Source organism: Bubalus kerabau, chromosome 8 (assembly GCF_029407905.1).
Source record: "Bubalus kerabau isolate K-KA32 ecotype Philippines breed swamp buffalo chromosome 8, PCC_UOA_SB_1v2, whole genome shotgun sequence".
Lineage (NCBI taxonomy): Eukaryota > Metazoa > Chordata > Mammalia > Artiodactyla > Bovidae > Bubalus > Bubalus kerabau.
The window spans coordinates 102,087,584-102,100,458 of NC_073631.1; the positions used below are offsets into that span (position 1 = coordinate 102,087,584).

Sequence of the window (12,875 nt, forward strand, 5' to 3'; positions counted from 1 at the left end):
CTTCCACATTCTAGCTGTTGTGAATATGATCACACATCTCCTCAAGATGCTGCTGCTCTTCATTCTTTTGGGTGTGTACCCCAAAAGGAAACTACTGGATCCTACAGTGATTCTACTTTCAATTTTTTGAGGAACCTCCATACTGTTTTTCACAGCAGTTATACCATTTTACATTCCCACCAACAGTGCATGCAGGCTCTACTGTACCTACATGCTTGCAAGCACTCGTTATTTTCTGGTTTGTTTGTTTTTTAATATTGGCCATTCTAACAGGTATGAGATACCACCTCACTGTGGCTTTGATTTGCATTTCCCTAATTATTAGTGATGATGAGCGTGTTCATAAGGGATACTGGTCTATATAGCTTCCTTTTCTTGTTTGTAGTGTCTTTGTTTAGCTTTGGTATCAGGGTAACTCTGGCCTTATAAATTACAAAATGTTCCTTCCTCTTCAAAATTTTTTAGAAATGTTTGAGAAAGATCAGCATTAGTTGTTCTTTAAGTATTTGGTGGAATTCACCCAACAAACCATCGGGGCTTTATTGTTAGTTGGGAGAATTTTGATTACTGATTTCAGTCTCCTTAACCTAGTTACTTGTCTATTCATATTTTCTATTTCTTCATGAGATGCTCTTGGTAAGTTCTGTGTTTCTAGGAATTTATTCATTTCATCTTGGTTATCCAACTTGTTGGCATACACTTGTTCACAAGACTTTGTTATAACCCTTTATATTTGTGTAGAATTGATACTAATATCCTCACTTTCATTTCTTATTTTAGTAATTTGTCTTTTTTTTCCTTAGTCCATTTAGCTAAAGATTTGTCAACCTTGTTGACCTTTTGATTCATTTTCTTCAGTTTTTCTATTTCATTTATTTATCTCTGCTCTAATCTTTATTACTTCCTTCCTTCTGCCATCTGTGAATTTGTTTTTTAATGTGATTATGGATACAAATTTCCTCCTCAGTGCCACTTATGCTGTGTCCCATAAATTTCACTCTGTTGTGTTTTCATTTTTATTCAACTCTGTATTTTCTAATTTCCCTTGTGACTTCTTTGATCCATTTTTTTAAAAAGTGTGTGTATAATTTCCACAAGTTTTTGAATATTTTAGATTTTCTTCTGTTATTTATTTCTAACTTCATCCCATTGTGGTCAGAGGGAGATACTTTGTATACTATCTATTAAAATGTATTACAACTCAACTGGTGGACTAACATCTGTTCTATCCTGAAAAATGTCCTATATGCAACTGAGGAGAAATGTATACTCTGTTGTTGTTGGGTACAGTGTTCTGTGTATGTCTGTTAAGTTTAGATGACTTAATGTGTTAAATCCTTTTTCCTTACAACCTTCTGATTGGTTCCATATTATTGTAAGTAGGGTATTGAAGGCGAAGAGTTGACTTATTGGAAAAGACTCTGATGCTGGGAGGGATTGGGGGCAGGAAGAGAAGGGGACGACAGAGGATGAGATGGCTGGATGGCATCACTGACTCGATGGACGTGAGTCTGAGTGAACTCAGGGAGTTGGTGATGGACAGGGAGGCCTGGCGTGCTGCAATTCATGGGGTCGCAGAGTCGGACACGACTGAGCGACTGAACTGAACTGACTGAACTATTATTGTAGAACTGTCTGTTTCTCCCTTTGGTTCTATTTTGCTTCATATATTTTGATGATCATTAGGTATGTAAATATTTATAATTTTTATATATTATTGTTGTATTGAATTTTTTATTAACCTTTAATGTCCTTTTATAGTAGTTTCCAGTAATGTTTTAAAATTTAGTCTGTCTTTGTCTAATAGAGCCACCTCTGCCTCTGTGGGTTGCTGTTTGCATAGGATATCTCTTTCCTTTCACTTTCAACCAGTTTCTGTGTTTGGATCTTTCTGAGTCTTTTAAGACTGCATATAGTTGGATCATGTGTTTTTATCCATTCTCCCAATCGCTCTGTTTTGATTAGAGAGTTTAATCCATTTATCCATTAATAATATCCATGTATTATCCATTAATAATATCCATATTATTATCCATTAATATCCATTTAATCCATTAATCCAATGGAAATAATTCCTGATACAGAGACTGACTTCTGTCCTTGTGCTGTTTTCAATATGCCTTATAGTATTTTTGTCCCTCCTTTTCCTGCATTACTGTCTTCTTTTGTGCTTAGTTGATTTTTTGTGGTGAAATGTTTCAGTTCCTTTCTTATTTCCTTTTGTGTATATTTTATAAATCATTTCTTTGCTTTCACCATGGGGATTACATTTACTATCCTAAAGTTATAACAGTCTAATTTGAATTGATACCAACTTAACTTCAAAACATACAAAAACTGTTCCTTTATAGCTGTACCCCCACGCTTCCAGTTGTATATGTCACAGAATTACGTAGTTATACATTGTGTGCCCAAAAACATAAACTAATATTTCTTTAAGTGTATTAGTCTCCTAAATTACGTAACAAATAAGGTTTGGGGTTACAGGGCTTCCTTGGTGGCTCAGACAATAAAGAATCTGCCCACAATGTGGGACACCCAGGTTCAATCCCTGAGTCGGGAAGATCCCCTGGAGAAGGAAATGGCAACCCACCGCAGTATTCTTGCCTGAAAATTCCATGGACAAAGGAGCCTGGTGGGCTATAGTCCTTGGAGTCGCAAAGATCAGACACAACTGAGTGACTTAAAATTTTATAGGCTAAAGTAATAGTAGTATTAGCTTTTAGACTAATAAATGCTTTTTTTTTTCTTTACTTTTTTTTCCTCTTTAATCATGTAGACTTAATCATGTGGGGCTTCCCAGATAGCTCAAATGGTAAAAAATCTGCCTGCAATGCAGGAGACCTGGGTTCAATCTCTGGATTGGGAAGATTCCCTGGAGGAGGGCATGGCAACCCACTCCAGTGTTCTTGCCTGGAGAAGCCCATGGACAGAGCCTGGTGGCCTATCGTCCATGGAGTCCCAAAGAGTTGGACACAACTGATCAACTAACACTTTTTTCCATGTAGATGACAGATCTGTTTCAAATTATTATTACAATAACACTAATGTTCATAATTTCCCATGTATTTATTACCTTCATTTAGACCTCTATTTTTCTGTACAGCTTCAAGTTACTACCTAGTGCCCTTTCATTTAACCTTGCAGAAATCCCTTGAGCATTTCTTTCAAGGCATGTCAAGTGGTCACAAACTCCCTCAGCTTTTGTTTATCTGGAAATGTCTTAATTTCTCCCTAAATTTTGAAGGACCATTCTGCTGGGGTTTTTTTTTTGTTTTTGTTTTCCTTTAAATTCTGCATTGTCTTCTGGCTTCCAAAGTTTCTGAGAAATTGGCAATGATCTTATTGAGGATCCCTTGCAGGTAACAGTTTGCTTCAGTCTTACTGCTTTCAAAGTTTATGTGACTTAGTGTGGGCATTTTATCTTACTTGAAGTTGACTGAGATTCTTTGATAGTTACCTTCACATCTTTGATCAAATTTGGGAAGTGTTCAGGCATTTTATCTTCACTCATTGGCACTTCTGGGTTTCTGGCTTCTCCAGCTCTAAGGCTGGGATAGATGAGGCAAAAAGAAAACACACAGAACTACTCACCATCGGGCAGCCCTTCTGCTCCTGAAGTCCCTCATCATCTGCCTCCTCTTCTCCTTTCAGAGCCTCTTGTGTTTACTTTGTATATAACAACCAGGGGTTTTAGTTGTACTTAGTGGAAAGGAGAGAAAAGAAAAAGTACTTCATCTTCCTAGAAGTCTCAAAATAGTTTTATATCTGCATACATACTATCTTTGATACATTGATTAAATATGAATCTCTTACCTAGATAAAAACCAAGAAAAAACAACTAAAAACAAAGAAGGAAAGAAACTCTACCATAGAAAGACATCAAAACATCAGAGAAGAAGAACAAGAGGTAAATATTCATTGATATGTTTGCTAATGGTTGTTTGGAAAAAACAAGAGAATGGCAAGTTATTTCCTCTTACACCCAGGAAAGCTTAATGATTTTTCCCCAGGAAAACTTAATGATTAAAATTTTGCTCATATTACTTACTATTTATAAAAATACAAAAGAGTCTTGGCAGGTGAGAGATGGGTCTTATTAAGGTTCTATATTTAAATTTCACTTATAATTACCTTACTCAGAAAACTATTTAAGGTCTCTTACAAAGAGGATAGCAAGAAGAGATAAAACTTAGAAAACTTAATGGGGAATACAAGAGTATAAAACAGGTGGTGCTGAGATTGCCTTTCATCATGACAGCAGGAGGAGCTCTGAAACCCTTTCACCAGCAAAAATTGGTGAAAAGTATTATTTTTTTTAAATTTAAAGTTTCTGGAAATGGTCCTGGGGCATGCAGCAAATGAAAAAAACATCTACTCAGGAAAATCTAAACTATGATAAAAACAAAAAATAACAACAACAAAAAAACCCCCAGAACCTGTGGTATTTGAATCAAGACTCTGCACACCCCCTGGCCCCAGCTCACTGATACTCTGCAGTGGAGGACACAGGGTCCCCTCTCCCCCCAGATACCAGACAAAGGGCTATCATACCAGTAGGGGCAGGGCACTTGAATTTCTTACTGTGTCTCCAGCTACCTATTGCTAAAGCTAAGTTCCAGGTAAGTGCAGCCAAGAGGTGGGGGGCTCCCTTCTTTCTATCTGTCCAAAACCCGTTCTTGAAAATAAGGCTCTAGTTTGGATGCTACATCACTGAAAATACTTTGGTCCTAACTGGCCCTATCTTGGTTAGTAAAGTGTTAGTTCCACACTGGAAGAAGCACATAGAGAAGACCTGAGACTACTGCCCTCTTCCCACCTACATCTTAGCTTTGAAAGTGGGGTACCACTGAAAGAAAAGTGCCACTGTCCCCACTGTTAGCGTGACACTCCTATTAGAAATTTTGCATAAGTGCAGCAAGATGGCAGAGTAGAAGGATGTGGAGCTCACCTCTCTTCACAAACACATCAAAAATACAACCACCTGTGGAACAGTTCTCACAGAAAACCGACGGGAAATGGGCAGAAGACCTCTTATATTGTACAACCGAAGCTGCATGCACAGTAGAGCACAAGCTGTCAGAACCTGCATATGGGGGCACGGGTACTGTGGCAACAGACTTTGTTGGCATGCACACCAAGTGGCATCCCAGAACCACATGTCTCTACCAGACATCCCTGAGGAGGAATACAGAGCGGCTCCTTTCCCTGGTCCTCCCCACCTCACACCCCAGCTTGGAGCTGGATGTGGGGTGGAGAGGCCCTGGGGGGCACTCCCACAGAGGCAGCCAGGGCCCCAGGCGGCAGCATAGGGACCTCCATTCCTGCAGCTACAGCACCCCAACCTCTCAGCCCCAGCCTAGAACTAGTCTGGGACAAACACAATGGAGAAGGGACACGACCTCAGGCTGCCTCTGGGCAGAACTGCAAGCGACTTCACGGGCACAGGTTCACTGTGACCACGTGGGCCCCACTTGCTTCAGCACTCACCTCCTCTGAGACAGAGCACATAGTTAAGGGCAGCAGAGCCTTACTGAACCCAGGTGATCTGGAAGACAGAATAATGGAAATCACCCAATCAGAACAGCAGACAGAAAGCCAAATTGGGGGGTGGGGGGGAATGAAAGCCATATACAAGAGCTGTTGGATATTATAGACTGCCTTGCTCAGTTGTGTCTAACTCTTTGTGATCACATGGACTGTAGGTGACCAGGCTCCTCTGTCCATGGAATTCTTCAGGCAAGAATACTGGAGTGGGTAGCCATTCCCTTCTCTAGGGGATCTTCTCGACCCAGGGATCAAACCCACATCTCCTTAATTGCAGGCAGATTTTTTACAGTCTTAGCCACCAGGGAAGCCCCATAAAGAATGCCAGCCTATGCATAATTTTGGTACCAGAAGGAGAATAGAGAGAAAAGGGGATCAAAACTTTTTTTAAAGAAATTATGGCTGAAAATTTCCTAGAATCTAAAAGAGGAAACAGATATCCAGGTATAGGAAGCATAGAGAGTCCCAAAGAAGATAAGCAGACCCAAACCAAGACACAGTTAAAATGGCAAAAGTTAAAGAGGATTCTCGAGGCAAGAAGAGAAAAACAGTCAGTTGCAAGGAAACCCCATATAAGGTTGATAATTCTCTGCAAAAGCTGTACAGGTCAGAAGTAAGTGGCATGATATAGTCAAAGTCCTGAAAGAGAAAACTCTGCAACCTGGGATACTCCACCCAGCAAGAGTATCATTTAGAATAGATGGAGAAAGAATGTCTCACATAAGCAAAAACTAAGAGTACAGCAATGCTAAGCCTAACCTAAAAGAGATATTGAGAGATCTTCTGTATATAGAAAAGAAGCAAGTATCTATAGGAAAGGGGAAATAACAACAGGAAAGGCAAATATATAAAAAGACTGAACATCACTTCAGTACATCGGAGAAGGCAATGGCACCCCACTCCAGTACTCTTGCCTGGAAAATCCCATGGACGGAGGAGCCTGGTAGGCTGTAGTCCATGGGGTTGCTAAGAGTCAGACACAACTGAGCGACTTCACTTTCACTTTTTACTTTCATGCTTTGGAGAAGGAAATGGCAACCCGCTCCAGTGTTCTTGCCTGGAGAATCCCAGGGACAGGGGAGCCTGGTGAGCTGTCGTCCATGGGGTCGCACAGAGTCGGACATGACTAAAGCAGCTTAGTAGCAGTAAGTTAGTACATGCTGCTGCTGCTGCTGCTAAGTCGCTTCAGTCGTGTCCGACTCTGTGCGACCCCAGAGATGGCAGCCCACCAGGCTCCCCCGTCCCTGGGATTCTCCAGGCAAGAACACTGGAGTGGGTTGCCATTTCCTTCTCCAATGCATGAAAGTGAAAAGTGAAAGTGAAGTCGCTCAATTGTGTCCGACTCTTTCTGACCCCATGGACTGCAGCCCACTAGGCTCCTCCATCCATGGGATTTTCCAGGCAAGAGTACTGGAGTGGGGTGCCATTGCCTTCTCCGAAGTTAGTACATAGATTAAAGCAATCCAAAAACAAATTGTAAAAGCAACTATAATTACAATTAATAGTAAAAGGATAAGCATCAAAATGTAAAATAAACCAAAATCACAAAATGTAGAGGAGGAGAATATAAAAATGTAGATCTTTTAGAATGTGTTTGAACTTGTATGACTATTCATTTAGAACACGTAAGATATAGTTATGGGTTAACACTTGAAAACCAAGGTAACCACACATCAAAAAGGTACAATAGATTCTCAAAAACCAAAAAGAAAGGAACTCGAGCATAATACAGAAGAAAGCCATCAAACCACAAAAGGGAAAACAAAAAGAAGAAATAACTACAAAAACTGGAAAACAAATGTTTAAAATGGCAGTAAGTACATACTTTATTAATGATTTCTTTAAATGTCAGTGGACTAAATTCTGTAATCAAAAGACAGAGTGGCAGATTGAATAAAAAATGCCACCTAAAAGAGACTCACTTTAGGGGAAAAGATAAAGATTAAAAGTGAGGGGATGGAAAAAGGCATTTCATCCAAATGGAAACAATAAGAAAGCAGGGCTAGCAATACTTGTATCTGATGAAACAGACTTTAAAACAAAGGCCATAAGGAAAAACAAAGGACATTATATAATGATAAAAGGAACAATACAAGTAGAAGATACTACACTTGTTAACATAAATGTACTCAATACAGGATCACCTAAATACATAAAACAGGTACCAGCAGACATAAAGGGAAAGACCTACAAGAATACAATAATAATAGTAGGAGACTTTTATTGACATCAATGGACGGAACTTCTAGACAGAAAATCAATAAGGCAACAGAGATGTTAGATGACACAACAGACCAGATAAAACATAGCTCCTAATGTCTTCCCAAAGTAAAAGACTTAATTTGCAACAGATCCTGGAGAAATTCAAGCTTAATAGCATTCTCAAAAATTGAAATATAGAGAAAGGCGATTTGAATTAGATTGGTAGATTCTTTGGAGATATGGGCCAAACGTATAGGCTGGCTAGTTCACAGAACTGGGGGCAGGGGAACAGGTAGGAGGAGTCTCAGGCAGGGTCAGTATAAATCTGAAACCCTGACCTGGCAAATTATCCCTTCAAAGGAACGCAGATTTGATTAAATTAGCCTGTAGAGCAATTTATACCCCCAAGGCATTGCTAAAGCAATATACCTACCAGCCAGAAATTAGCAGAATTTAACAGCTGGGTATAGTCAGGGAAGGAGTCAGAGAGATTTCTGCCAAAACCACTGCCCTCCCAGAGAGTGTGGTCAGGGATGGAAGGGGTAGGGGAAGGATTAGTACCCTACCCAGAGATCAAAAGAACTGTCCAATTAGGAAATAAGCCTGACAAACACGGATGAAGGACAACATCCCAAGTCAATGAGATCCAAAAAAAAAATCCTTTTTGGATCCCATTGGTCAATCCATAAAGCATCTGTTACCTGCAGAGAGCCCAGAAGTCAACCTGAGTACCAGCCTCAGGTTAGAAGATTTCTACTCAAATATTTTTGGTGTTAATAATAGTAATCCAGTGGGAAATCTAAGGTTAGCCATGACAAGTTCATTCAGCAGATACAGCAGCAAATACACTGCCATCTGCCAAATGTGGATTAACAGAATCTACTTTTCCAAGAACTTTTGAATTTTTTTTCTCATTTTTTAATAATCTTTGGTAAAAAGAGTGAAGAGTATCATCTTAACTGAGGTTAATGCCTGAGGTCATATTAAGCTCATGCTCTTCAACTATTTCTTAAATGATTGCTTATAAGATATCAATGTATCCCTTAAAAAGTATTAAACTATTTTAGTAACCTTTATTCCCTACCAGGATACTTTCAGTAATTAATCTTGCAGACTTTAAGCAAAAACAAATACTTGTAGATTACTGTGATTAGAATTTATAGATCATTATGGTAGAAACCAACACAATATTGTAAAGCAATTATCCTCCAATTAAAAATAAATATTTAAAAACAAAAAATGAGAATTTATAGATCACATTCATAAAGGACACTAAGAGTTGATTGTAGCTCAGTTGGTAAAGAATCTGCCTGCAATGCAGGAGACCCACGTTTGATTCCTGGGTTGGGAAGATCCCCTGGAGGAGGAAATGGCAACCCACTCCAGTATTCTTGCCTGGAGAATCCCATGGACAGAGAAGCCTGGCAGGCTACAGTCCATGGGGTCGCAATAGTCGGACATGACTTGGCAGCTAAACCAACCAACCATAAGGACACTGGCCTGGTGATTTTCTTTCTTTTTTTTTTTTTGGAGGCTAATTACTTTACAATATTGTATTGGTTTTGCCATACATTGACATGAATCTGCCATGGGTGTACATGTGTTCCCCATCCTGAACCCCCCCTCCCACCTCCCTCCCCATTCCATCCCTCTGGGTCATCCCAGTGCACCAGCCCCGAGCACCCTGTATTATGCATCGAACCTGGACTGGCGATCCATTTCACATATGATAACATACATGTTTCAGTGCCATTCTCCCAAACCATCCCTGCCTTGCCCTCTCCCACAGAGTCCAAAAGACTGTTCTATACATCTGTGTCTCTTTTGCTGTCTCACATACAGGGTTATCATTACCATCTTTCTAAATTCCATATATATGCGTTAGTATACTGTATTGGCGGAGAAGGCAATGGCACCCCACTCCAGTACTCTTGCCTGGAAAATCCCATGGATGGAGGAGCCTGGTAGGCTGCAGTCCATGGGGTCACAAAGAGTCGGACACGACTGAGTGACTTCACTTTCACTTTTCACTTTCATGCATTGGAGAAGGAAATGGCAACCCACTCCAGTGTTCTTGCCTGGAGAATCCCAGGGATGGGGGAGCCTGGTGGGCTGCCATCTATGGGGTCGCACAAAATCGGACGTGACTGAAGCGACTTAGCAGCAGCAGCAGCATACTGTATTGGTGTTTTTCTTTCTGGCTTACTTCACTCTGTATAATAGGCCCCAGTTTCATCCACCTCATTAGAACTGATTGAAATGTATTCTTTTTAATGGCTGAGTAATATTCCATTGTGTATATGTACCACAGCTTTCTTATCCATTTGTCTGCTGATGGACATCTAGGTTGCTTCCATGTCCTGGCTATTATAAACAGTGCTGCAGTGAACATTGGGGTACACGTGTCTCTTTCCCTTCTGGTTTCCTCAGTGTGTAGGCCCAGCAGTGGGATTGCTGGGTCATATGGCAGTTCTATTTCCAGTTTTTTAAGGAATCTCCACACTGTTCTCCATAGTGGCTGTACTAGTTTGCATTCCCACCAACAGTGGAAGAGGGTTCCCTTTTCTCCACACCCTCTCCAGCATTTATTGCTTGTAGACTTTTGGATCGCAGCCATTCTGACTGGCGTGAAAATGGTACCTCATTGTGGTTTTGATTTGTATTTCTCTAATAATGAGTGATGTTGAGCATCTTTTCATGTATTTGTTAGCCATCTGTATGTCTTCTTTGGAGAAATGTCTGTTTAGTTCTTTAGCCCATTTTTTGATTGGGTCATTTATTTTTCTGGAATTGAGCTGCAGGAGTTGCTTGTATATTTTTGAGATTAATTCTTTGTCAGTTGCTTCATTTGCTATCATTTTCTCCCATTCTGAAGGTTGTCTTTTCACCTTCCTTATAGTTTCCTTTGTTGTGCAAAAGCTTTTAATTTTAATTAGGTCTCATTTGTTTATTTTTGCTTTTATTTCCAATATTCTGGGAGGTGGGTCATAGAGGATCCTGCTGTGATGTTTGTCGGAGAGTGTTTTGCCTATGTTTTCCTCTAGGAGTTTTATAGTGTCTTGGCCTGGTGATTTTCTATGAGATGAAGATAATAGTTTTATTGTGGTTCACAGTCATATTTCAATCAAAGGAGGAGAGCTAAAAATTACAGTGAATTCATCAAATCAAGTCTTATTACAAGTGAATTTTATTCAGCCTAGTTTCACCCCTTGTCTCTCTAAATTCTTTATAATGATTATGTAATATTGGTACTTTTAACTTTGCATAATTTTTTCTAGAATACTTCCTTATCTCTCTCCCTTCAATAATCAAGTTTTGATTTTTAAAATTTCCTCCCACCTCCCATTTTCATGCTGATTATATCTTTTTTTGGGGGGGGGTGCTGCCATTCAATTTTATCTAAAAAGAAGCTTTCTTTATAGTCCAACTCTCATATCCATACATGACTACTGGAAAAATCATAGCCTTGACTAGATGGACCTTTGTTGGCAAAATAATATCTCTGCTTTTTAATATGCAGCCTAGGTTGGTCATAACTTTCCTTCCAAGGAGGCATCTTTTAATTTCATGGGGGCAGTCACCATCTGCAATGATTTTGGAGCCCCCAAAAATAAAGTCTGACACTGTTTCCCTATCTATTTGCTATGAAGTGATAGAACTGGATGCCATGATCTTCGTTTTCTGAATATTGAGCTTTAAGCCAACTTTTTCACTTTCATCAAGAGGCTCTTTAGTTCTTCTTCACTTTCTGCCATAAGGGTGGTGTCATCTGCATATCTGAGGTTATTGATATTTGTCCCGGCAGTCTTGATTCCAGATTGTGCTTCATCCAGCCCAGCGTTTCTCATGATGTACACTACATATAAGTTAAATAAGTAGGGTGACAATATACAGCCTTGACGTACTCCTTTTCCTATTTGGAACCAGTCTGTTGTTCCATGTCCAGTTCTAACTGTTGCTTCCTGACCTGCATACGGATTTCTCAAGAGGCAGGTCAGGTGATCTGGTATTCCCATCTCTTTCAGAATTTTCCACAGTTTATTGTGATCCACACAGTCAAAAGCTTTGGCATAGTCAAGAAAGCAGAAATAGATGTTTTTCTGGAACTCGCATGCTTTTTCGATGATCCAGTCGATGTTGGCAATTTGATCTCTGGTTCCTCTGCCTTTTCTAAAACCAGCTTGAACATCTGGAAGTTCATAGTTCACGTATTGTTGAAGCCTGGCTTGGAGAATTTTGAAACAGTTTGGAAGCATCTAAAACGTTCTCAGCTTGCCTGGTGGCTCAGCTAGTAAAGAATCCACCTGCAATGTGGGAGACCAGGGTTTGATCCAGACCTGGGTCTGGAAGATCCCCTGGAGAAGGGAAAGGCTACCCGCTCCAGTATTCTGGCCTGGAGAATTCCATGGACTGTATAGCCCATGGGGTCGCAAAGAGCTGGACATGACTAAGAGACTTTCAGAATGTTTTCACACTCACATGATTTGTGTACACTACTCAAGACGAGCAGTCACAATTCCACAGTGTTGCGTGTCTCTTTTAGTCCAGCTGGTCAGACGGCAGGGTATCTCCTTTCATGACACACAGACAGCAGTGTCACGCATATGGTCTTCCTTTTGATTTTACAAATTTTGTAAAAATTTGTAAAGGGAGGTGGGAGGAAATTGTAAAAATCAAAACTTCCTCCTAAACTTTTTTTACAAGCTATGAGAAATTATTTTTTCAGCTTTCCTATATAAACACGGTTTTGCAATTGCTTATACTTTTTCATACAATTTTATATATTTTCATTCATTTTGTACTTCTCTTCCTTTAATCTTAAGTAAATGAAATTATAAAGCATACACTTTTTGTCTCTTTCTCATCATAAATAAGTTCTATATGAAGTAAAAAAAATTTTAACTCCCTTTAATGCCAAAATACAGTATTTAACATTTTCTTCTGTCATCGGTGGAGAAGAAAAGTAGCGTTGTGAAAGATATTAGAAGGTACTGATTTAAAAGATTATTTTTGTCCATTCTAAATCTATGAGGATAAAATGAGAAATGTTGAAAATTACCATAAGTCATAGAAAATGTACCTCATTTTCATTTTTATAATATAGTACTGTTTTCCTTCTGGTTCTA

The 12,875-nt window shown here is 39.5% G+C and overlaps 1 protein-coding gene across 1 annotated transcript in view; it reads left to right on the plus strand.

The window, feature by feature from the left end:
• The window catches only part of AGBL3 (AGBL carboxypeptidase 3), a 113,406-nt gene that overhangs the window by 71,287 nt on the left and 29,244 nt on the right, over positions 1 to 12,875 (plus strand). The window contains exon 13 of the mRNA XM_055590982.1: positions 3,821 to 3,910. Coding sequence (XP_055446957.1) covers positions 3,821 to 3,910 — 90 coding nt within the window. The remainder of the gene's footprint in view (positions 1 to 3,820; positions 3,911 to 12,875) is intronic.